This window comes from Malaclemys terrapin, chromosome 25 (assembly GCF_027887155.1).
Source record: "Malaclemys terrapin pileata isolate rMalTer1 chromosome 25, rMalTer1.hap1, whole genome shotgun sequence".
NCBI lineage: Eukaryota > Metazoa > Chordata > Testudines > Emydidae > Malaclemys > Malaclemys terrapin.
Window position 1 is genome coordinate 12,497,018 of NC_071529.1, and position 26,388 is coordinate 12,523,405.

The 26,388-nt window shown below is 51.2% G+C and overlaps 1 protein-coding gene across 4 annotated transcripts in view; it reads left to right on the top strand.

Moving 5' to 3' along the window:
- The window catches only part of MLLT6 (MLLT6, PHD finger containing), a 69,737-nt gene that overhangs the window by 18,927 nt on the left and 24,422 nt on the right, over window positions 1-26,388 (top strand). For 2 of the 4 annotated variants that reach the window (XM_054014173.1, XM_054014171.1), the window contains 2 exons: window positions 2,225-2,332; window positions 17,196-17,294. In XM_054014173.1, coding sequence (XP_053870148.1) covers window positions 2,225-2,332; window positions 17,196-17,294 — 207 coding nt within the window. Of the gene's footprint in view, window positions 1-2,224; window positions 2,333-8,175; window positions 8,458-17,195; window positions 17,295-26,388 lie in introns of those variants that run through there. The other 2 variants (XM_054014170.1, XM_054014172.1) reach the window with 2 other exon arrangements.

The window sequence follows — 26,388 nt, forward strand, 5'->3', positions numbered from 1 at the left end:
CTCTCCCCAACCCTACTGGAAAGGACACCTAATTCCCTGCACTCTCGGCCCCTCCTTTGTTTGCTGGCCTTTCCCAATCTCCTTCCCGCTTCTCAGGGCTGTCACATTCAGTGTCTAATATCTCCGGCCTCCTCCCCAAAGTCAAACCAGAGGCCACATTCCTGCTATGTGAGTCCCTTCATCACCCAAAAAGCAACAGAGGGTCCTGTGGCACCTTTAAGACTAACAGATATATTGGAGCATAAGCTTTCGTGGGTGAATACCCACTTCGTCAGACGCATGTTGCTTTTTACAGATCCAGACTAACACGGCTACCCCTCTGATACTTCATCACCCAAGACAACCATGGTCCTGTATCTACTTTCCCGATGCACTGATAGACAGCAGGGCTCCCCAGATGCCACCTCACCAGGGGGCTGAGAACAGAGCCTCCCTCACCTAACATCTTATTCAAGAGCATTGGCCTTATCTAGGAAGGGGGCCTGGACATAGAAGCCAAGCGGGGGCGGGGGCGGTGTCTGGTTTGGGCCTATCTACATATATCTACCCGTGTGAGCTAAGCAAGGGTTTAGGGTGGTGCAAATCAGGTCAGAGCGCCGTTGCTGGCACAATTCACCTCCTCATCATAGGTAAGCTCCTCTACTCCTTGCTTACAAAGCTCTCACACCCAGGCTGGGCCTAGCTACTTCCTCCGCCTCATGCGTGTCTTTGTGCATTGGCCATGTGTAGGGCGACCAGATGTCCCGTTTTTATAGGGAAAGTCCCGTTTTTGGGGACTTTTTCTTATATCGGTGGCTATTACCCCCTCACTCCCGTCCCGTTTTTTCACAGTTGCTGTCTGGTCACCCTAGCCACGTGGCATACAGGAATTGGATAGTATCCCTTGAAGCAGTCTGTGAACCCTCTAGTGCAGGGGTAGGCAACCTATGGCACACGTGCCGAAGGCGGCACACGAGCTGATTTTCAGTGTCACTCACACTGTCTGGATCCTGGCCACCGGTCCGAGAGGCTCTGCATTTTAATTTAATTTTAAATGAAGCTTCTTAAACATTTAAAAAACCTTATTTACTTTACATACAACAATAGTTTAGTTATATATTATAGACTTAGAGAAAGAGACCTTCTAAAAACGTTAAACTGTATGACTGGCACGCGAAACCTTAAATTGGAGTGAATAAATGAAGACTCGGCGCACCACTTCTGAAAGGTTGCCGACCCCTGCTCTGGTGGCACTCAGAGCAGAAGTATGCATGTGCAACCAGGCTTGGCATGTCAGTTGTGTGTACTAAACGCACTTGCTGGGCTCCCTGTATGGTTTCTTCACACCATTATTGTTGTGTAAAGGGCAAAAGGCACAAGAGGGGGGATGTGAAGTGGAGCAACATATAAGAAGCGGGAGGTGGGGGAAGGGCAGTCCATCTGACCAGATGGAGAGGGGAAATAAGGGAAAGCATGTCTCATTAATCCCCTGTCCTCATTCAGCTTGCCCAAGAGGTTGGCAAGCTGTAGATTATCCTGCTTGTAATCTTCTTTCTAGTGAAAGGGTGAAACTCCTCCATCCTCCCTTCCCAAGACTGGTCCAACATGTGCAGATCCAGCAAAGGGCCATGTGGCCCCCGTCTTAGGCCACGTCGACACCACGGGTGTTACAGCGGCATAGCTGCAGTTATGCCATCGTAGAGCTGTAGTGTTAGATGCTTTTACGTCGACAAAAGGGGGCTTTCTGTCCCTGTCGGTAATCCACCTCCCTGAGCAGCGGTAGGTAGGACGAGGGAAGAATTCCTCTGTTGATCTAGCCACGCCTACGCCGGGGGTTGCCTCGGCTTAGCTACAGCATTCAAGGGTGTGAATTTTTCATACCCCTGAGTAGGGTGACCAGATGGGATGAAGAAAATATCGGGACACATGTGGGGGGAGGAGTCCCGCTGGCGGAGCAAAAAAACAAACAGGAGTGCGAAATATCAGGACAAATTGCATCCCAACCAAACATTGCTCAGGACGTGGGACAAACGCCTAAATATCGGGACGGTCCCGATTTTATCGGGCTGTCTGGTCACCCTACCCCTGAGCAACGTAGCTAGGTCGATCTAAATTTTAAGCGTAGCCGAGGCCTTAGTCATGATTTTGCTGTAGTGCTGAAGCTTTGGCCCTGAACTCACCGTTGGCTCTTTGTTTTTTGTCTATTCTCCATCTCCTCCCCCCACCCCCACCCTGCTTATCTCAGAAGACATTGCGTCACTCTGGAGGCAGCTCCTTCATCGCCGGGAGAAGAAGCCGGTCTGTGTCACCCGCTCAGGAGAAGCCTGTCTCCCACCATGAGAGGCCAAAGAAGGTAATGTTCCCCTTGGTACGTGTCTGTGCATTGAGAGAGCCAGGACTTGATCATATGGGGTGAAAGAGGGGAGAAGAGGGTGTGGAGGACACCGGTATCCTGTCCGATGTGTCATTGCCATCCAAAGGTGGTCACATCTGGAGATTTGCCCGTTGGGCCGTGTTTTCAACTCGCACTCTAGAAATACCTGCTAAATTTGGAAGTATAGCCATGGTGCATGTGAAACGCTGCACGTACAAAAGGAACACGTGCCAGCAGAGGTGCCCATGTAACATGCTTCCCCTCCCTTCCCAGCGGCTGCTCCGTATGGAGGACAACAGTCTACTGCTGCCGCCTGCTAGCAGAGTTACTCCTTTAGCTCAAGTGGGAAGAGTCTGTGCTGTGGTGCTGAAAGCAGTGGGTTCAAATGCAGCTGGTGACTTATGCTCGAGGTTGTTATGCTCACAGACTTAGGAGGCTTTGCTTTCAAGGACCAAGAGGTTATGGGTCAACTTTGGCCAAGGTGTTAATTGGAAACAATAAAATAATTCATAATAACAAGAAAGTGCTTAATTAGTCAAATTAAGCACAGTCACATGGAGCCTGCCCTGCGGTGCAAAACTAGCCAAGGAAATATCTCATTTTGGTTAAATGATTATTCTGAAGAATGTCCCACTCTGTGTCGGTCTGGAAGGATAGTTATTCAAATGAGTAAGATGTGCTGACCGAAATCACGACAGTGTTAATGAGAGAGACAGAGCTGTGCTCTCCTATTGTCCACATTGATGTCTTCTGAGACTTTATGGATCAAATTTTGCTCTCAGTTATCCTGGTGTAAGTCTGGAGTGACTCTGTTGAAGTCCTTCAGCTTTACACCAGTGGAACCGAGAGCAGAATTCGGCTCATTGTACAAATGCAGCTGATGGTGCCATGCAAACGGGAGCAGGAACTCCTAAGGTCTTTTGCCATGGGTGGTGACTGGGGATGTCTGGCTTGCTAGCTTTTATTTTGTCTTGTTTTAATACTGCAGCCCTCCATAAATAAATAAACCAATTCAAATCCAGCACCAGCTGGTCATAACCAAACTCCAGAACTCCCTGATGGCGTGTTGGGTGATTTCTATGGAATGAGTTGCGTGGGTCTCCGCCCAGTTCCCAGTGGGCAGGCAAGTCCACCTTAGAAAAGCAACATGGCTGCAATGAACACGCCACCTGACTTCCTTCTTGCCCGCCCCTGCCCAGAGGGGCTGAGTGGGTCATGAAGCTTCATCTCCCCTCTCGTCCCTAATGAGGGGTCCCTCCAGATCTGGGTTGAGACACACCAGCAAGTACGTGCGAGCCCCGTGCCGTACTTGATCTGTAGTCGGACAAGGGAGACGTCAATTTCCAGGGATGCTTGTGTAAATTCACATGCACCCAATTGCTGACTCTGAATGGGCAAATTTCCTGGTGTAGACGAAGCTAAGATGCACCGGGATATATTTACTCCTCTTATAAGTTGCAGCTGCTGGGAAGGAGGGAGAGAGAAAGAGCCTCTGTTTCATGGCTAGAGAGAGCTGGAGCTTGGCACAGGGTAAACAGCTGTAATGGAAAGCGCTATTTTTAGCCAGCACCAGCCAGAGGGGTTGGGGGAGGGGGACGGGATCAGTGTGATTGACAGGAGCTTTGGAGATCCCAGCTGGAATTATAACTGACTGAGGCTGCGAAGGTCAGGGACTGTAAGACAGTTCCTATATTTACACAGATTTTGGCAGCGGGGGTAGAAGGGGCGGGATCATTGTCATGTGCGTGGCAGGTAGGAGCTTCGGTGGTGCCGGTCTCCAGGCTGAGGTTTGAAAACAGGTTGGCACCGGAGGGGACGCCAGCGCAGGAGGAATGTATGTTTGTTTACAGGCATTTCTGCGACGCTTGCTGCTGTTGTCACGTCTGGGTGCCTCACAGACATGGATGGACTCAGCCCCACAATTCCCCCCAGCCCTGGGGGGATCATCGCTGTGTTTGTACAGCCTTTAGCATAATAGGGCACTGACCCATGATTCCTAGGGCACTACCGCCATGCAAATAAATAATCATAATCGTAATCATTCCCCCATTTCAGATGGGGAAACTGAGGCACAAAGAGGGCTAAGTGTAAACCTCCTCTCTCGGGGGGATGAGAGTTGAAGTCTGTGGGAGTCATGGGTGCTCAGCAACATAGAGGTCCGGCCCCAGTTAGTTGTTAAGGTGCGGGAATTGAAAGAATTGCTACTGAATATAGATGGTGCCTGTATCACAACCATTTAAAGAGTGTCTAAAGCGGTAGTTCCAATCTGTTACTCCCCAAACCTTTCCGCAGTAAGCGTCTAGTGGCTAGATCAGGGACTGGCCCTCAGGACTCCTGGGTTCTATGCCTGCTTCTACAGATGACCTTGGGCAAGGTCACTTTCCCCCCATTGGCATTGCAAGACTGAGCTGTCTCCCAGGGAGCATTGTGAAAGGATTCGTGTTTGCAGAGCTCTCTGAGAGTCTGGATGAAAGGGATCTGGGTGTTGGTAGGGTTATACCTTACCATACTGGTAAAGGCCTTCAGCTGTCCTGCCCTCCCCTCTGGCCTTCAAGTCAGGAGAGGATTTGAAACCCTGGTAGACTTTGGGTTCATCCTTTGTTGCTAATTATCTGGCTAGCATAGGGTTTTATACTGCTGCCCCTCACTCTAGTATCTGAGCCTCTTCCATATAAAATTGATAGCAATTCCTAGTAGACTTTATATTGCTATGGAGTTTGTACCCATGGCAGCCTATGATATGGAGCCTTAATTCCAGTACCCACTTTTTAGCTTAGTAGGGAAGCCCTGGACAGGAAGGACTTAAATGAAAAGCCCCAGTCAGATTTAGGAGAAGGGTTTCCACTTGTTTGCCTCAGCCCTGATCAGGTTGCCAACCCATGGTTGCGCCAACCCCTGAGGAAGTCATGTCGCAACACGTTACATCACAGCATGACAACACATCCTCATTCTGTGGTCATGCTGCTTTGGGGTGCCCCAGAAAAATGTGAGACTCTTGCTGTCCTGTGAACGTGTGATGGACTCGTGGAAATCAGCACTGGCCCACATGCTGGACGTAACTTGGGGTTGGAACTAGCTAGACTACCTTAGCCGCAGGCGTAGCACAGCTGTGCCCGCTGTAATTTCCCTGGAGTCAATAGTCTTCAACAAAATTACACAAGAGGTGGATCTTGACCACTGAGTACTATGGGCAGCTCTCACAGATGAGATCCTAAAAGGAGGGGATCCTGTCAGCTGTTGCATAGTCATTATAGGCCACACGGCACATTTCAGAGTAAATGGGATTTGCTGCATTATCCCTGGGCAAAATCTTCCTTTTTCTCCACTTTCCCCTGCTGTGCAGCATACGGGGTGCCTTCCATCCCAGAGATGGCTGCATTTCAGCAGAGCTGTATGTGCGTAGGACCATGTGCCAAGGTCCTTACATAGGTCTGAAAGCTGCAGGTGCTTCCTGTTATGTGCTTAATCCCATTGATTTGTAGGGGACTCTTCACCAGGGCCGGCTTTATGAACTGCAGGGCCCGATTCGAATACCCGGCAGCGGTCTGGGGCTTCGGCAGCACTTAGGCGGCAGGGGGTCCGCTCCGGGTCTTCCGCGGCACTGAAGGACCCCCCACCACTGAAATGCCGCCGAAGACCCGGAGCGGACCGCCACCAGGTGAGTAAAAAAAATTAAAAAGGCGCCTAAGGCGCGGGGCCCGATTCCGGGGAGTCGGGGGAATCGGCCTAAAGCCGGCCCTACTCTTCACTGCCCAGCAGCAATTGTTTGTAACATTAGGATCATGACTTTTTATTTGGTCTTCACTGAAGCAAAGCTCTGACTGAAGTGAAGAGGGAGTCAAAACAGAGTAAAGAAAGAATAAGGAGCCCAGGATTTAGCCCGCTGAATTTGTTAGGAGTTGTGTCTGGGCTTTGCTAAATAAGGGCTCATCGTTTGTACGGAGCGTTCACCACACTGGAAAGAAAAAACCCCAGCACCTGCGTTTCAGAGACGGAGTCAATTTACTTGAGCTCACAGGGCTTGGGCTATGGGGCTAAAACTAGTAGTGTAGACGTTCCCACTTGGGAGCTGGGGCTCTGGCCCTGACCTCCATAAGCCCGAGTCCATTGGCACAGGCTTTGAGACTTGGTGCCGCGGGTTTTTCTTTACCATGTAGACGTACCCTTTTGGACAATAGACACTGATGGTGTGGCCCTGCTAGCCCGTGTGCCTGTCCCTCTCAGGAACCTCCAAGCCCTCGTGGGTTCAGCAACCCAAACATTTCCTTTCTCTTGTGCTGTTCCAAAAATGGGTCGCTCTTGTTTTAAGGCAGTTTGGGTTTTTTCTCCAATCACTCCCAGGGCCTTAGCAAAAGCACCACCATTTATTTCTTTGCCTTGGCCTTTCCAAAGCGCATGCTCATTGCTCAACCCTTCGGGAGCCTGTGTGCATTTTTTTTAAAACAATGCTAAGTAACGAGAAAAGGCTGGATGACATCCGGCGGTTGAATGAGGTACAGATGCCCGCGCCCCATCTCCCATATGTCGGCTGTGAAACTTTAAAAAACAGCCATGCTCTGTATGCTGAAGTTTATTATGCACCTGAAGTTCCCAGGAATGGATGGAAACAGAGACTCCTTCCTCTATGAAGTGGTGGACATTCTAAAAAATATATATGACAGGCCAGATCCTCAACCACTGTTGTTATTATTATTCATATTGCAGCTTTACCTAGTTGTCATAACCCAGGTCAAGGCCCCATGGTGCTGGGTATTCTACATCCATATAGTAAGAATCAGTCCCTGCCCCCAAAGAGTTTATCATCTAAATATAGGAAGGAAATGACTTGCCCAAAGTCACATGGCAGCTAAGTGTTAAAAGCTAGGAATAAAGCTCCCTTCCGAGTTGTAAAACAGTGGTCTAACCACTGGACCACACTGCTTATCTATGGGGGTTTATACCAGCTAAGGATCTAGTCCAGTATATCTAGGTCCCAGCATGTGTTAGAAAGGGGGGAGGCAGTGACATCTCACATCCAAACCCCTTTATGTTTGCTGGACGTGTTAGTGTTCCGATCTGTACCAGCACCAAATCTGCCACGGATCGTTTTGTTTCCACGTTGGATCCAAAGTGGGGAGCAGCCTTCTCTTTTTCCTCTTAATGCAGCCAAATACTTGTGAGATCAGCATCCGGGATATTTTTGGTAGGGTCAGATCCAAGCCCGATTCAGCCTCAAACCCAGCACCCCGAGCCCTGAGCCAGATCCCAGTCTGAATGACACCCCTTTTGGCCTTTCATTAGGGGGCGCTGTCTGGCCCACCCCTGCCAGCAAATTCTTTGGAGCAAATAAATAAAGCAGCAACAATTTCAGAGCAGATGCTGCTATCATGCTGCCTCTGAGTGAAATCCAAGGGGGTAACCCGCTAACCTGACCCATCTGGGTTGACTTATACCCTATGCACTCACTGGGCCAGCTTCCCCTCTCTCTTACGCCGGTATAACGCAGAAGGAAACCCACTGCAATGAACAGGGCAAAACACTGGTGGGAGAGAGAGCAGGCTGAGGCTGTAACTTTCACTGGGGCAACATTTGTAACTCCTCCTTCCTTTCTCTGCCTTCTTCCTGCTGCTGCACCCATATCCTGGCCTCCTTGATTTCTGGGTGAGAGAGTAAAAACCGGAGACCGCTCGCCTCTTGCAAACGAAGATCCCAACCCCCCTAGGATCCTCTTCTTCCTTCCCCCCTTCCAAGCTCCTTTTCATGGTCTGCTTGCTCGTGCCCAGCAGATTAGGAGAGGGGCTCGGAGCAGGGAGTGGAGTGTGTGGCTGGGAAGGGGGAGGGAGTAAACGCCCCAGAGAAACCCTTTTTGGCAGCCAAGGGATCTTGTTTCACTCCGCCTGCCGTTCGAGAGCTCCAAGTTGGATTGTGTGTCTCAGTCCCGCCCCGCTATGCGAGCCCAGCTCCCCCCCTCCCTCCTTCCCCAGTCAAGTCTCTGAGCTGCTCCATGCCGAGATGCCAGCTGTTAAATCCTGCCTGGGGAGAATGGGTTGTTCATGAAGTTGGTGGCTTTGGGGGAGGTCCATGTTCGCCCCCGAGCCCTGCAGGGAACGTGCAGTGCCTGGAAGGTAGGGGGGTACTTTGTTTTGTCGAGGCAAGGTGGGTGCCTGTGTATGGTGTGTGTGTGTGGGGGGGGTAACATATTTGTCCCCCCCTCTCCTGGAGTGAAGTTGCTTCCTGCCAGCCTCCACTTCTGCCCCCTCCACTGCAGGTCCCCCAGGCAGGCAGGAGCCACTGGCTGCACACCGAGATTCCTGGAAAGGAGCTTTGCAAAAGGGGGCTCTGTGTGGAGGGGACGGGGTGCTGGGCACCGAAGGAGGTGGGTTGGCAAGCAGAGCAGACTCGCTCCCCTCCAGGCAGTGCAGTCAGTGGTGGCCCTAGCAGGAAGCATTCAGAGCAGCAGTGATCCTCGTCCCCTCCCTTCCCCCAGAGCGAACGGACACGTTTAAATGCCTGGGCCGAGCCCTCGGGGGATGGCACGGATGGGGCTGCTGCCTGCCAAGCCGGGCGTGGGCGGCACAATGGAGCAAGGTAGAGACAGGGCAGGGCTGCAGGACCTGGGTGCTGCCAGCTGGCTCCGCGTGCGCATGCTCGCGGGTAATAGGGTAGCTTGTCTGGGGGACTGTCAGCACCACTAAAGTACCCATGAGTAACTAGGGACCTGGGCCCCTGGGTGGCTGGGTAACCCGACCTCTCTGGGTGCCAGGGCCCCTGGGTGGACGGGTAACCCTAGCCCTCTGGGTGCCAGGGCCCCTGGGTGGCCAGGTAACCAGACCCCTCTGGGTGCCAGGGCCCTGGGTGGCTGGGTAATCCAACCCCTCTGGGTGCCAGTGCCCCTGGCTAGCCAGGTAACCCGACCCCTCTGGGTGCCAAGGCCCCTGGGTGGTCGGGTAATCTGACCCCTCTGGGTACCAAGGCCCCTGGGTGGTCAGGTAATCTGACCTCTCTGGGTGCCAAGGCCCTGGGTGGCCGGGTAACCCGACCCCTCTGGGTGTCAGAGCCCCAGGTAATAGCCGGGTAACCCAACCTACTAAAGTATCAGGAAATGACCTGACTTGTCCATTTCCTGGGGTGTCACTAAGGGACTCAGAGCAATCAGGCATCCTGAAACTTGCAAAGTGGAAGCGCAGGGGTTTGAGACCCAGAAAACATGAGGCTGAGGTTCCATCAGGTCGTTTGGGTCCACCAAGAGGGGAGTGAGTGAGTGACCCGCAGAAGCCTGAAAAGAAGAAGTGTTTCCTAACTGAGCAGGGGAGGCGAAGGAGGTGGCTGTGGGCATGGCCTGGAGCTCTTTGTGTTGGCTTGGAGCAGAACTGCAATTCCATTTCTAGTCTCCTTGCAACACTCTGGTTTTAATGCCGGAAGTGGCTGCTGGGTAAGTTTAAGAGGGTTCAAAGTCTGGCCTCTGTAGAGCAGATTTTCCAGCGTTCAGAGCCAGATTCCCAACTGCTCAGCACCTGCATTTGGGGCCACCTTTTCAAAAGCACCGAGCACCCAGTGTGCTGAGCTCTTTGGAAAACCAGGCCCCTTATTTTAGGTGCCTACATTGGAGATGAGCTCTTTGGCAAATCTGGTCCCAGTTGTGGGTGCTGAGTGCTTGCGATGTGGATGTGCATATATATATATATACAATCCTAGATGCAACCAGATGCACTACTCAGTTATTTGTCATAACCTCTATAGTGCTGACAACTAAAGGAGATTCTCCAGGACTTCAAATAGGAGAGACCTGTGGTTTTGGAGCAGGAAGTTCTGAGATCTGTCACAACTGCTACTGTGTTAGCTCTGGCTTGCACCACACTTGCCACAAACCTATTGGATAAAATCATGACAACGTTGTCTCGTGCAGCATTTGCTTCATTACCTTGTAACGCTGCACTGCAATTCATTTGGAATTTGCTGCCAGGAACTATGGCACTCATGGAGTTTCAGGATCTGTGCTGGTGCAGCTCTCTGGTAAAATGCTTCTTACTTCTCATCTGACTCCCTGCCCTATGGACCCTCCTCCTGACCGATACTAGCTTCATTTTCTGCATGTGTCATGAGTGGTGCGGGGAGGTGAGTGCTGGGGACTGGGAGTCAGGATGCCTGGGTTCTTCACCTAACTTCCTGTGAGACCTATGGCAAAGTCACTTCACTGCTCTTTGCCTCAGTTTCCCCATGTGTAAGATGGGGATATAGATACTGAACCATCCTTATCAAGCACATTGAAAACTTCTTCTGTAAGCCACTAAATGAGTGCTTATTTTTCTTATTAGAGAAATGGACTAAGAGTCACAACCGTTTCATTCCAGTCCTAGCTCTGCCGCTGATGCACAACATGACCTTGGGCAAGTCACTTACACTCACTTTATAGATGGGAGAACTGAGGCACAGGGGAGGGTAACATCTGTGTATCCTACATGGATGGTTGTGAGGCTTAATTGATTAATTAGTGTTTGCAATAGTACTAGCACAGAGAATTCAAAACGCATGAATCAGGCTCTGAAAAATCATGAGATTGGCTAAAAACCATGAGATTTTAATGTAATAGATTTTTTTTTTAATTTGCCTTCTGGTTTTTGAGTCTTTAAGGGTCACATTGGCAAGTGTTTTTTGGTAATCACAAGAGGTGGAAACATTTGTTTGTTTTTAAGTGAAAGCTGAGATTCTCACATAATCCCTTGCTTCCAGGAGCTGGGGCTTTAAGAACAACACAACTATCAGGAGAGTTGGCAGCACTGCAACCAGGCTTCAAAACATTGGCCGAGGTGTTTGTAAAGTGCAAGGCAGTTCCTGGATCGCCTCAAATACCCAGTGGCGTTGCCGGCACAGTCTTCCAACTCCATGTGACTTAATGGCAGGGCCAGCTCTAACTTTTTTGCCGCCCCAGGCAAAAAAGAAGAGCGCCGCATTGCCGTAACACCCTCCCCACCCCCAGCGCCGGGCCGGGTCAGGCAGGGCCGGCCAAATCCCCGGAGCGCCAGGCCGCTCAAACCCCCACCCCAGCGCCGTGCCGCCGAAACACCCCCGCGCTGCCCGGCCGAAACAAAAAACAAAAACAAAAAAACCCCTTGAGCGCCCCCCGCCACCCCAACATTGGCCGCCCCTTCTGAGGTGCCGCCCCAAGCACGTGCTTGATCGGCTGGTGCCTAGAGCTGGCCCTGCTTAATGGATAACTGTTTGGAGTTTTTTTTTAACATGACACATTTGTTTGGGGCGAGGTGCACTCTTCTCATGTGGGCAGCCCAGCTGAACCCACCTGTTTCATGAGAAGGATATGGGGGAAGCTAAGGACATTTCCAGCATCAGAGCTGCCTCTCTCTGTGATACCTACGGGCAGGACCTTGGTGTCATCAAGTCTTTTTTAGCTCTAAATGCCCCATTGCTAAGGCACTTTTGTTCTTCATGTGTGAAATCCTATCTCCCCTTCCTTCCATCTTGACTCCTGTTGTGGGCATGCATGGCATGGGGGCGGGGGAGAGGAGGCAGCCGGGCCATTTTTCCCTTCTGCTACTGCCTCTCTGCTGATGTTACAACTCTGCCTTCTTCTCTGCTCATGATGGGCCTCCTTCCCTGACCTCAGGGCTGCCGTGATGGAAGGAGGAGCCTTTACCGTTTCTTCTTCCCGGTAGTTTATTTCCTACAAAATTTTCATCTTCCAAAGACTTTCCTAGAAGTTGTGACCAAAGCACGCCTGTCCAGCTGCTGCTCAGGGTTGGAGCGGTTCGGTTTGGGCTCCATAGCGAATTCGCTGGGGAGTTTTCACATCAGACCCGCCAGTTGGTTGAGATAAGGGGAAAAGAAAGAGTGTTGGGGTAATAAGGTGACACGTATGGGATGGATGGATGGGGAGAAAGAGAGGAACAGATGTTCTGGTTGGTTATAGCCAAGTCTGTGTGAAGAGAGACTGTGGTCAAGTGGATTGAACTCATGGCTTGGAGCCAGAAGCTGTGGGTTTGCCGGAAGGAAGGATGGACGGTCTTGTGGTTGAGCCACTGTCCTGCTACTCAGGAGAATTGGGTTCACTTTCTGGATCTGCTGCTGACTCCCCGTGTGATCTATGTACATCACTCAGGGCCAGATTTACAAAGGGGTTTCGGTGCCTAGTGGACTGGCAAATGTGCCTAGGCACCTAACTCCCATTGAAAGTCAATGGGATGAGGTATCTAACTCACTTCGGTGCTTTTGAAACTCCCACTAGATGCCTCCCTGCATCTTTAGGCTCCTAAAGACCTTTGCAAACCTGGCACTTGATCTCCCAGACCATCTTGAATGGTGGTCTCAGTTCTCCACCGTTAAAAGAGGCGTGTGGATCCTTCCTTTGTTTAGACTGTAAGAGTCCTGGGGCAGTGACTGTCTCTCACGTTTTTGGATGACCAGCTTGCAAGTGCCCCATGTGACTCACACATCCAAAAGGCTACCAGGGGTTCAGGTTGGAGAACCAGAGGGAAATTGACCTACGGAGCTAGTCTGGAATGGCTCCCCCTGTGGATACATGGTGAATGAAAGTCTCTTTGTTCTGGAATAAGTATTCTGTTTATGAGCTTGTATGGCAGATGCAAATTCATGCCTTCTTTTTTTCAACTGCGTCCTCAACAGAGTTGCACCAGGGATGAATCTGGTCCCAGGGCATTCATCACACACAACACTCAACACAAAGGAAATATTTATCACCCTCTACAACAGAAAGAGCAGAGAGCTGTGAGCTTGACTGCTGGAGACAGTTCTTTTGCAGGCCTGATCCTGCAAGCTACCGAATGTCCCCATGGCTCAGTGACTTCCTTGGAGGTTAAGGGTGCGCAGCACCTCCTAGGAAGTTCTCAGCAACCCACAGGATCAGAACCTTGCTCTTCAGAGTAGCTTTACTTCTGGCATGGGAGATTTTAAGAATGGGAAGCCTAGAAAGTCAGAAGTTATGGGAACAGGGGACCCTCTACCCTTCCAGCAAACTCATCCTTTAAAAATAATATTATTCCCAGTGCTTGGTACTTCCACAGACAGCCCTCTTCATCTTCATGGCACTTTATAAGCATTCATTTCTCTTGCTAAGCTATTTGCCTCAATATCCTGCAGCAGTAAGTTCTCCAGGTTAATTATATGTCACATTTATTTTCATTAAAAAGTGTGTTGCTTTAAATATTTAAATCTTGCTGCCTTTTAAATAATAATAATAATAAGTAATTCTCCGTTATTATTGTTGGTATTACGGTAGCACATAGGAAATCCCAGTCAAATATTTTGAATGTTCAAAAATTAGCTTTTTGCGAAATTGGAGCGAAACATGAAAATTTTGAAATTCTTCACAAAGGAAAATTCTGATTTTGTTTGTTTGTTTGTTTCAGGTCAATGAAAATGTTTTGTTTCAATTTCAACTTTTTTTTATTTTTTATTGTTTTAGGGCGTCTGTTGTGGGGGGGGTTATTAATTTCATTTTGGGGGGGTATTTTGAGCAATTTTTGCGTTTTATGTAGATGTCCAAAAATCAAGGGGTTTTGGTGCTATCTCTGTGTATATCCTGCAGTATTATGTACATTACTCATTACAGTAGTATATACAGTAATGAGTAATCTCTTTGTAACATTCGCTCGTGCACTTTACCATAGTACTCTTTCAAACAACGCTATGTTAAAGTGCACTAGGGAATCTTTAGTGCACACCAGCAAGGTCTACACACAGACCAATTAATCTGCCACAAATTAGTGCGCTTTAGAAATAACACCCCCACAGTCTTCGTTAATGCTCTATATGGGCAAGCCCTTAGAGACAAGTAACCACTTCCAGTGTTTTTGCAATGTTTGTTGGATAACCACCAAATTCTTTTTTATTTTTTGAATCAGGGGTGTTTTATCAGTGTTTATCGCTTAAAGCCAAAAGTCAAAAGCCCTAATTATATTAGAATCATACATTTAAAAAAATTCAAAACAAAAAGTTGTTTCATAACACATAAATGAAGCATTTTGTTTGGAAGATGTCAAAACAAGACGTTTTGACATTACCAGAACTTTTCCCCCCCAGTGTATTTGCAAAATGAAATTCTTGCAAAGCTGACCTGATTTGCAAAGCATTTCAATTTGGACTGAACTGCATAATCCCAAACTATAGTTCCCTCTACATTTTTCCAACCAGCTCAATTCATTATGAACCATTATCGTCAGATAAGAGGATATTGTTTCCAAATCTGTTATAAATCTGGGCTCCTGGAATCACAGGGCCTGTGTCCCCTGCTTTGGGTCTGTCAGTCTATCTGTTTTAGGGTTTTATACAGCCACCCCTCACTGTGGGATATGAGCACCTGCAGTGTAAAATCATTAGCAACAGTGAATTCCCTAATGGACTTTATGAAGTATCTGTCATGTCTCCCTTTTTGAGGTGAAAACTGCTTGGGGTAGGGTTTGTTGAGGGGTCTCATTTATTTGTTTCATGGTGGGTTTTGGGGGGAAGGTGTTGGATAGAAGAGATTCCTGAGGTTGTGTCATTCATGCTAGAGTGGAAAGGCTTTGTCAAAGAGGAAGGTATTGTAGAGTTTCCTAAAGAGAGTCAGGGCTTGTCTACATGGTATGGTAATGCACTCTATGGGGGCGGGTGATTTCTAAGCCACACTAACGTGTTACACGTTATTTGGTCCGTGTAGACCCTGCTGGTGCACTTTAATGTACCACTGTTTGCAACTGTACTACAGTAAAGCGCACTAGGGAACCTTTAGTGCACACCAGCAGGGTCTACACGGACCAATTAGTGCACAACACCTTAGTGTGATTTAGAAATCACACCCCCATACAGCGCATTACCCTACCATGGAGACATGCCCCTAGACACTGGATTTGCCTAATCTCCCCTGGAAGTGCTTTCTACAGCAGGGACTTTGCATCATCCTTTGTACCTGTGCAACGCAGGTGTCAAACGGTGCCTGCTCCTGGTGTGAGCAAGTGGAGAGCTCTGATATGCTGGTGTTTTATAGCCACCTTGCGCAGGTGTGCGTGGCTGTCTGAGTGGAGATTCAGGCCCGTTCTGTTTGGAATCTTTTATAAACAGGATTTGAGGGTGGCTGTTTTGTTAAACCCCCTGCTAGTGCAAACAAATCAGGTTGATGAAAAATGAATGAGAAATAACCATCATCACTGTGTGTCGAAATGCAGAGTAAAAAAAATCAAATGCTCTCACGCCTACCTACAGAAGGCCAGTTAATGGCAAAACCGCTGTGAAGTCAATGGTACTGTCTCAAGCTGATAGAGAGAGGCAGCATGTTTAGTGTATGAGGCACTGACGTGGGGTTAGGAGACCTGGGTCCTAGTCCTGGTTTTGCCACTGACCTGCTGTGGAACCTTGAGCTAGTCACTACCCCGCTCTATGCCTCAGTTTCCCTCCCACCCTTTGTCTGCCTTGGCTGTAAGCTCTCTGGGGCAGAGACTGTTTCTTACTATGTGTATGTACAGCACCTTGCACAGTAGGGCCTTGATCTCAGTTGGGGTCACTAAGCATTACCCGAATAAATAGTAATGCGAATAAAGAGGTGGTGTCCCCTCGTACAGGCTCAACAGGGACGCTCAGTTGGTCTTCTCTGTATAGCTCTCGTTATTTTCTCTTGCCAGGATCAGTGCCTAAGAAGAGCTTCTTCCTATGGAAGTCTGTGGTAGCCGCAAGGTCTCAGCACCTCTCGGGTCATAATCCTTGCTTGGTTTGCAGCCTCTACAATCCCACTGACTTCACTGGGGCTTTAGGGGATGGAAACCAGGATGGATTTTTCCCTAAATATTCCAGCTGTCATTGATAGAGGGGCCCAAACCAACCCCGCACTGCCTCCCAAGTAGACTGGGGGGAATATTAGAACATAAGAATGGCCATACTGGGTGAGACCAAAGGTCCATCTAGCCCAGTGTCCTGTCTTCCAACAGTGGCCAATGCCAGGTGCTTCAAAGGGAATGATCAAAACAGGACAGTTATCAAGCGCTCCATCCCCTGTTGTCCACTCCCAGCATCTGGCTGTCAGGCTTAGGGATGCCCGGAGCATGGGGTTGTGTCCCTGCCCACCTCAGCTAATAGCCACTGGTGGACCTATCTTCCATGAACTGACCTAATTCTTTTCTGAACCCAGTTATACTTTTGGCCTTCACAACATCCCCTGGCAAGGAGTTCCACGGGTAGTCTGTGCGTTGCATGAAGAAGCACTTTCTGTTGTCTGTTTTAAACCTGCTGCCTCTTAATTTCACTGGGTGGCCCTGATTCATGTGTTATGTGAATGGGTAAATAACACTTCCTGATTTGCTTTCTCCACCCCAGTCATGATTTTATAGACCTCTATCATATCCCCCCTTTGTCATCCCTTTGGATCCTGAGCTGTGCCGCCTGGATCACCCCCTTGGCCTGCTGATCTTGTTAACCATGTGTCCCCATACAGAGAACAGTTTGATGGACTGTCCACCAACTGCAGTGCTGTGGGAGTCTGAGACCTCTGAGGAGGGGAGAGGGCTGAAGCACTGGGGCACAGAGCCCCTGTGGCAGAAGAAGAGGAGGGCTTAAGTTTCTTGAAATCAGCCAGGGCATGTTAAACCGTTCCCTGTATCATCTTACCAGAAACTGATTCGGGGGATCCTGTGGATATTCTGTATGCCAGATGTGGGCTGCAGCTGGGGGAGAGATAGTGGGAGTGGGACGCTCCCAGCAGCGGGTGTGAGGAGGCAGGGCTGGTGTGGGGGAGAGAGGAAGATAAATGGATAGCTGTAAATCCACCCCAGCGCAAACCTCCTCCTCTTTTTTTCTTTTGCAATCTCTGTTCCCACCCCAGCGGAGAACTTGTCCTTTCAACACTTTCTCGTTTCCTTTGCAGAGTCGGAAGGACAAGGAAAGACCTAAACAGAAGCACAAAAAACATCCGGAGTCTCCCACCAGCCTCGCCCCGTCCTCTGTGCCCGTCCCTGCTGAGAAGGTACCAGATTCGTGAGGTGCTGTTGGGGGGGGGGGGGGGGGCTGTCTCTGCCACTGTCTTTGGGCAGTGATGGTCAAGAGAGGCTTTATCCCTTTATCTTGATTCCTGTTGTCTCACATTCCTCCTTCTTCGCTCCTCCCCCTACCACCGCTTTGGGAATTTCACACTGCGGCTGTCTCTCGCTTTCTGTCAGCATTGAGGACCCGATCAGTGGCGGCAGGTCTTAGCCTGCTCGGCAGCAGATGTTCGGGTTTAAAGCTCTGGTACAATAGATGAAACATCCATGGGTTGCCCTCTCTGCAGTCTCCATTTCGGGGTAGGAAGGGATGACTGGAGACCAAGGTCCTGGCACTTTGCCTTTCTCTAAGCCCTTCCAGCCAAACCTCAAAGCACCCCAGTAGGGCAGACAGGTAGTTACTGTATTTCCTTAATTTCTAGGGAAACTAAGGCACAGAGGGGCTGAGTCCCTACTGCCCTAAGGCCCCTTCACGAAAGACATCACAGCTCCCTACTCTGGAGCACCCCTACTATAGGGGCCTCCTTGGATGGTGCAGAACTGTCTACACTGGCTCTACACCAGCCCCAGTGTTGGGGGCATGCAGCACCCCATAGGGGGCTGTTGCAGCTGAGTGTCAATTAGAGCAGCCCTGAGGCTGCTCTAATTCGTGCCAGGGGCCAAGCCCCAGAATAATTGGCATAGAAGCGGTAGAGCTTGGTCAGAGCAGAGTCAGGGCCAGAGTGGTGATGTGTTTTGCCCCAGCGTCACAGCAAGAACTAGAACCCAGCCATCCTGCCTCCCAGAGCCTGATTCTCCCCTCACTAATGCCAAAGTAACTGGAGGTAAGGCCAGCCTGCTCAATGCAGTTACACTGGTGGGAACAGAGCCAGGCTAGAACCCATAGAAAACACGGCCCGCCAGCCCCTCTCAGAAAGACTATTTAAAGGTGGTTGCATGGCCGTGGTTGCATGTATACCCTGCGCTAATGGCATCTACACACAAGGAGCACTCTGTGGGGAGGCCCAGGGCTGGGATCGCAGCCGGGCAGCACAGAGGCGGGCTATCAGAACCTTGTGAGAGGCCCAGAACTGGAATAGCAGGGGGTGTGTTTCAGGTCAGGATTGAAGGGAATTATCCAAGTTGCGCATGAGGCCCAGGGCTGGAACAGCAGGGGAGATGCAGGTCAGAACTGAGTTGCAGCAGCAGAGTACAGGGGCCAGGACTGGAATAGCTGATGGGCACTGCCGGGCACGATCGAGGTGCCCCAGCTGAGCTGGGCATGGAAACCCGCTCTCCACTTATTTGCACTCTTCCCAGCCCGGTGTTCGTGCAGTTACGCTTTCTCTTCTGAGTGGCAGATTCCCCCAGTTCGCAGAGCTGCCGGGGACTGATGTGCTAAGAAGATTATTTCCAAGCTCATGTCGAAATTCAAAACCTGGCTCCCGACTAGCTAGAGTGCCTCTTAGACAATTGCCCACTGTCTCCTCCCAGGCCCTGCCAGACCTTTGTACGAATTGGGGGAAGGGCCTAACTCGATTTATACAGGGACCTTTGTAAGCTGAAATTCAGGTGATCCTGATTACGCTGGCATTGCTGAGTGACGAGACCATAGTCTTTCCACAGGGTGTTGTTATTAATCTTCATAACAATGAGTGGCATTCCCATGGTGCCTTCTGTGCACAGATCCTTTAAAGCATTGCTCTAGCTTTCTGCTACTGAAATGCACCCTCTTCTGGGGTGGAATGCAGCAGCTGTTTAACAGCACGCTGCAGCATTGCACAACAATTTAGGACTGGAAGTGGAAAATCTGTTTGAAACTGCAGAGGGGTACGTGATAGATATTGGCACTGGTGTGACGACACGAGTGCAGTTACACAGCTGGAAACCCCCAACGGAGATACATGACACTGGGGCAAGCTCCATCTTGCACCAGTGTTGTGCATCTACATGGAGTGTGCACTGGTGTAATGCAAAAATAACACCTGTAGAGTCAGGGCTTTAGGCCACGTCTACACTACAAACTTAGATCGGAGTAAGTTACGTCATGGTACAACCACCAAAGTTAGTATATCGCTGGTGTGCGTGCATATTTGGCTGCTTGCAGCAGCACGGCACGTACTCACCAGCAGTGCTGGTGACAATGCGAAGTGCAGTACGCCATGGGTAGGAATCCCAGTGTCCCTCAGGCCGCCGTCCTGCGCAATGCCTTTTGGGAAATGTTTGCAATGTGTTGTGGGATAATAGAAATGACTCATCCAGGGATCTCTGGGGGATAGGAGCCAAGCTCCCAGCATGCACCTTTGATTGGTGGAGATTGGTAGAATTACCCCAACTGGACTTTGCCTGGGACAAAGTTAAGTGCTCAGATCTGTGGGGGCGGGTGGCAAACTAAAAAGTATTTGTGGATGGACTAGTTGGTAGAGCTTTGTCATCACGTTTAGATTTATAGTGAGAGAGGCAGGGCAGGCTAGTGGTTAGAGCATGGGACTAAGCATCAGGAGAGTGGGGTTCTATTCCTGATGCTAACAGTGACCTTGGGCCAGTTGTTTGCCTGCTCCGTGCCTCAGTTTCCCTCACTCTTGCCTGTTTAGGTGGTAAGTCCTTTAGGGCAGGGACTTTCCCTGACGATGGTTTTGTGCAGTGTCAACTCTAGCGCAATGGGGCCCTGATCTCAGTTGGGCCTCTAAGCGCTACTGTGATATCAACAGTGGCATTGCCTCCCTTGAGATGCTTCGTGACCGTGGCGTTGAACCAGAGGAAGAGACAGCGACTGTGCTGCATGCTTATCATCGAACCCCAGCCAGGTCTACCCAGGGACTGGCTCTTTCCCCAAGGCAGTGGAGCTCACTTCTTCCTCCTTCCCTGCAGCCCTAACACACTCCTGCCACCTGGCAGACAAACCAGGTCTTGTAAGAGTCTCCCTGATGGGGCCGGAGCAGCCTCTGACCTAGCCGTCCTCCTGGATTCAGGCTCTCATCCCTGCAGCTGGGGGTCGCCCACCACATTCCAAGCGTTCCAGTGGCTCTGGGGACATACTGCCCGGCGCTGGAGCCCGCATCCTGTCCAGCAGCCGTGAAGAGGGCTAACTGGGAGGAGAGCGGGCTGTGGTCTAAAGCAGGAAGCAGCGTGGCTGGCTCAGCAGTAACTGAGCAGGACGTCTCAGAGCATTGGCAACGGGGAGCCCTTTGCCTCTTGGCTGCCAGTTTGAATCCAGACCAAGTTGCGAGCTGGGTGGGTTTCTTCACTGCCGCAGCACATGGGTCTCTGCATGGCAGTCTCATCAGGGAGACGGGACCATGGAGCCTTGTGTTCCAAGGACAGGGTTTCTTAGGGACCCTCGAAAAGCCTGCAAGGTCTGAAAGAACCAGGCTCTCCGATGATCCCCCTTCTGTGTGATCCAGGGAAAGTCACTAGATTAATGGAGAACAATGTGGGGAGGAGCTGTTCTTCTAACCCTGGGCAGGCCTGAATTCAAGAGGGCCAGATGTCTGCGTCCAGGCATCTGAACCCTTCCAAGGGCAGCAGCATCCTCCCTCTCTCCTGGCACCCTGTGCGTGGAAGGGGCACATGGGCAGTCCTTGGCATCCGACCCAGCGTAGAGGCTGCCAGCTAATCTCTTTCAGCTTGGCCAGGAGCGGGAGTTGGTAGCATGGTTGCCAAGGCAGCTGCGTCTCCAATGGGATTTGTGCTTCTGTCCCAAAATGCAGACAGGCAGGATGAAAGCTTGTCAGCGTTTTCAATGAGTGCACGAGTTGTGGGGGGGGGGAGGAGAAGGGGGCGGGGAATTGTTAACTCAGGACGGTATTTAGGTGCCAGCAATAAGGAATCAGCATGTGGCGCAAACGCTTTCTAACTCATAAAGCCTCCGTCTGTCTGTCCCACACCCTTTCCCAGCAGCTTTAACCACCGGATCTCACCAGCCTGCACGGGGGGCAGGAGGAGCTGCTGGTGGGACTGGGGTAAGGAGGATGGTGGGGGAGAGTGAGAGGAGACCAAAAGCAGGTTTGATCCTCTCCTTTGCTGCCACCTCCTCCCCTGGAGAGTCAGCCCATTAGCACCCGATGCCTCTTGCAGCAGGGAGGGGAGGTGCAGGGGGGCAGCCCTGGGGAGTGGCTAGGCAAGCCAGCATGTCGCATCGAAGTTTGGGACTCAGGAGACCCGTGTTCAGTCCCTGGCTCTGCCTATGACCTTGGGCAAGTCACCTAGAACTAGGCCCCCATTTAAATTGATCAGAGTTGGGCTCCCGACTCCTAGAGGCAGCCTGAAAATCCAGTGCCTACCTGCACTTCAGCCCAGATCCTCCGGTCAGGCTCCTGACTCCCAGTGGAAGTTAGGAGCCTAAATACCTTTAAAATTCTGACCTGGAGGGCGTGTCTACACTGCAGGTGAACTCCTTCGGCTGGACTGGCTCAGGCTGCGGGGCTCGTTAATTGTGGTGTCAATGTTCGGGCTCGGGCTGGAGCCCAGGCTCTGGGACCCTCCCCCCTTCACAGGGTCCCGGAGCCCGGGCTGCAGGTCTACACTGCGGTTAAACAGCACCCCACCACAGCCCGACTCAACTGACCCGGGCCAGCTGCGGGGGGTTAACTGCAGTGCAGACATACCCTTAGTCACCCTGTCCCTTTGCTTCCCACGCGTCAAAACAGGGGGAAGAGCACTGGCCGACCTCCCAATGAGGATAACTAGGATAAAGCGCTCACTAAGGAGGGCCATGTCAGTCCCATAGATAGCTGATCCCGGGTGTGTTCCTGGGATGGCGAACAGGGCGCTGAGAGAAGGTGGGTTGCTACGGGAGGGGAAATTGTGGTGGGGAGGATCCAGGCATGTTTGGGAGCAGGTTGGGCGGTTTGTGCGACCAGAAACTCGTCCTGCAGCACATGCCCGGCCATTTTGGTCCCAGGTATCCAAGCACGGTACACAACGGCGGCTGTGTCTCTCCTCTCCGCCTGCCAAAGCCCCTGGGGAGCCATCCTGGCCCTGCCTAGTGCACTTGCAGTAAATCTGCCGCCATTCCTGGCTGCCCCAGCTGCTTTCTCCCACCAGCTGCAGACATCCCGATCACTTGTTGACACGCAATCGCACATGCTTCGGGCTGCAACATCTGGCAGGCAAGGCCGGCTTGCTCTGGATTCTGCAATCCAAGCAAGTCATCCATGCCAAGGCCTCCCCTCACCCACCCTTCTAGGTCAGGTGCTGGGAAGGGGAGTTGGGGAGGGGGAAGCATCTGATTGGACATTTCCATCCAGGAGGCAGGGCAGCTTTCTGGTTTCCCAGCGTGGTCTGAGCCTTTCCGTACACCAGCAGGCCTGAGTCTGTCATGAGCCAGGGCCCCATCCTGGAAGAGCTCTGGGAAATTTTGCCCCAGGCCTGTTTCATCTTGATTTGCAATCCCTGCGATTGCATGAGGGACAGTGGGGGGAGGGGGAGAGGTTCAGGGTTCCCCCCGCTACCTCCTGGAAATCAGAGCAAGCCTTAATTAAGCACTTGGAAGGCTGCAGTAAAGATCCTCTCACCCTGCCTCGGTCTGAAGCATGGGCCGGCGGTAAAAGCACACGGCTCGAAGTCAGGAGACGTGGGTTCTTCTCTGCAACCTAGAGCAGGGTGACAAAGGAGGGGGGCAATTGTACCCGGAAACCGAGCCCCCCTGAAACATCCGTAATGTCTGTGTAAATAAAATGAAATGGGACGGGGGGAGGGACCCCAGCAAACGTGATGCCCAGCCCATCGGGAGAAATTTGGGGTCCCGGTACACGTCACGTCAGGCCTGATTCTGAAGTCTATTCTTGTACCGTGCTGCACTGCAGTATCTGAGCGCCTTCCGGTCGTGCACTAAGTGGCTCTCAGCCGGGGATCCATGAGCAGGTTTCAGGGGGTCCGCCAAGCAGGGCCAGCATTAGACTTGCTGGGGCCCAGGGCAGAAAGCCAAAGCCCCACTGCACGGGGTTGAAGCCCAGGTTGAGAACCTCTGCACTAAGCAACACGACTCCGCGCCCAGAAGGCGCTTAGTTAGTATGGTGATGAGTGTGGTACAAGAACCTAGACAGGGTAGAAATAGCCAGTGGGAGTTTTGCCATGAGCATCATCAGAGCGGCCCCTGAATCTCAGTTGCTCAGTTTTCCCCTCCTGAGGACAGAGGTAACAACGCTGAGGTGACCTGTGTCCTCAGATGGCGTCCATTGACGGCTGCAAGGAGCTTTGAGAGTCTCAGAGGGGAGCTGCTCCAGAAATGCAACGTATGATTATGACCTGAGGTTTTCCAACGGAGTCTGAATGAGCTAAGTGCCCCGGTCCCAGTGGAAGGTGAGAATAGAGCACTGAGGGACACGCCCAGCTGTTCTTATTAAGCACCCACATTAGAGCTCTCCTAAGGAGAGGAGGGATGGGGCAGTGATTTGGGGATTCGTTTAGGATTTGGAAAATGGGGGGTTGATTTTGCCTGCTCTACCGCCAAGTCCCTGTGTGACCCACTTAGGCCCTGATATTTAAAGACATTTAGGCCTTGCTGTGCTCAGCATTGCACTGCCTAACTGATTTAGGAGCCTAGGTCTCATTTTCCAAAGGCCCTTAGGAGCCTAAATCCTATCAACTGTCAATGGGATTCTGTCTCCTGAGTGCCCCCCTAAATCCCTTTGAAAATGCGACGTAGGCTCCTAAATCAGTTAGGTGTGGCAGAGCCTAAATACCTTTTAAAATCTGGGCCTTCAGTCTCTCTGTGCCTCCATTCTCCATCTGTAAAATGGGTAGAACAGCACGGCCCGACCTCACTGGGGTGTTGTGAGGATAAATCCATTCAAGACTGTGAGGCGCCGATGCTGTGGTGATGGAGCCATTCACGTACCTTCGGCAGAAGGCTCTCGCTGCCACGGCCAAAGCTCCATCTCTAACAGGCAACTGGTTCTTGCTGGCCCTTTTGGGTGGCTGCTTCCCTGCATCCCTTTGTCTGGCCTGGGTGGGGAGAAGCGGCTGCTGTCACTGGATTGTGCACTGTTCCCATCCTCCCCACACTCCCCCCCATCAGTATTAGTTTAATCCAAGGCAGGCAGTTCTGTACAAGTGTTTTTCACCCCTCCCCCGCTTCCTTGTCAGTGGTTCCCTCTAGCTGCTCATCCCACCAATCAGAGCGCAAAGAGATGCTCTTCTGATTTCCGATAAATAAATTAATGAATGAACAGCTCGGGCGCTGCAGAGTGTCGGACGGAGGCCGGGAAACAGGTACAGCTGTGAGGGGGGTAGCGTGTGGCTCTGGGAGTGTATGTGGTGTATGGATCTGGTCTGGTTCTTCCATCTCCCGGCTCACGGACCCGCGGAATTGGATTCCTCATAAGATTTGTGGACTCGGCTGGGCCGGGAGACCCGTCTCCCTTGTGGTTTTTTTTAAACAGGCCTTTTAAAATGTAAATACTTGTGAGTTTTTGCGAGGGATCTGTCACTTTCTCAGCCCTGTGGGGTGTCTCTCTACAACATGCTCCTCCTGCCACCCAACACACACACACACACACACACACACACACACACAATGCACCTATGGAGTTTGCCCCCTTGCTCCTCTTCTCTCTCTCTCTCTCTCTCTCTCTCTCTCTCACACACACACACACACACACGTACAATGCATCCTATGGAGTTTGCCCCCTTGCTCCCCTTCTCTCTCTCTCTCTCTCTCTCTCTCTCTCTCACACACACACACACACACACACACACACACTCACTCACTCACTCACTCACACACACACACACACACACACACACACACACACACACAGCATCCTATGGAGTTTGCTCTCCTTCTCCCCCTTCTGGTGAATTTAGTGCTGGGGGAAAGTTGACAGCCCTGGAGCCTGAAGGCCTCTGTGTAGCAACAGGGCAGATACAAAGCGGACAGCAACAAGGAAATCTTCCCACCCTCAAACTGCCTCAGGGCTGAGCAGGACGGACCACCTCTAGGAATAAGAGGGGATTAAAATCTCTAAGGTCTATTCAGTCTTTGTATTATGGTAGCGCTCGCCGAGATCGAGGCCCCGTTGCGCTAGGTGCTGTACGTACACACTCTGTGCCCCAGAAAGCTCACAGTCTAAACGGACAAAAGGTGGGGAGGAGAAACAGAGGCAGAGAGAGGGGAAGCGATTTTCCCACGGTCACCCAGCGGGGCTGGGAACAGAGCCCAGGTCTCCTGACTTCTCTCCTATTTGTGTGTGTGTGGGGGGGGGAGGTCGGAGGGTTTATTTTGGTGATATGGATGGCTCTGATCTGGGCTGCGACCACCAGTTGGTTGCACATACGCACAGCCAGTACTGCCAGTAACCACCCAGCGCCCTGGTGGGAAACCCTGGCCCCTCTGAAGTCAATGGAAGTTTTGCCATTGACTTCATAGAATATCAGGATTGGAAGGGACCTCAGGAGGTCAAGATTTGTGGTCCAGCCCTCTGCTCAAAGCAGGACCAACCCTAACTAAATCAACCCAGTCAGGGCTTTGTCAAGCCTGACCTTAAACACCTCTAAGGAAGGAGATTCCACCACCTCCCTAGGGAACCCATTCCAGTGCTTCACCACCCTCCTAGTGAAAAAGTTTTTCCTACTATCCAGTACTTCCTTGTGGGCCAGGCTTTCAGTGCTGCAGGTGAACGGCTCTGTAGCCCATTGCCAGTCCCCTAAGCCAGCACGGCCCCTCTGTTAACTGTATCTATGTGTTTATTTTTAATTTTGCAACCAAGATTCGTTTACCAACGCCGATTTCACCCCGCCATGCTGCTAATCCATGATGCTCCCCGCACTCCCTTCTTGGCCTGCTAGATTAAAAAGAAGGCTCTTTGATATGGGTTGTCTCCCTCTCTCTGCCCCTCGGTAGCCTGACACACCTGGTGGGAGGATCAGAAGAGATGGATTTGTGGGGAAGTCTTGAGGGCTTTGCACCTATTTTGACTCCTGTTTCAAGGGGCACGTGTCAGTGTCCTGGTGGAGCTGCTTGAGACGAGAGGTGTGCTTTCCCTGTGGCGTTCGGACGGCCTCACTGCATCCCGTTGCTCCCCGACTCCACTCTCCCTACTCCTCTCCTTCTGCCATCAGCTCGCAGATGAGGAAGGTCGGAAAGATTTTCCTGCT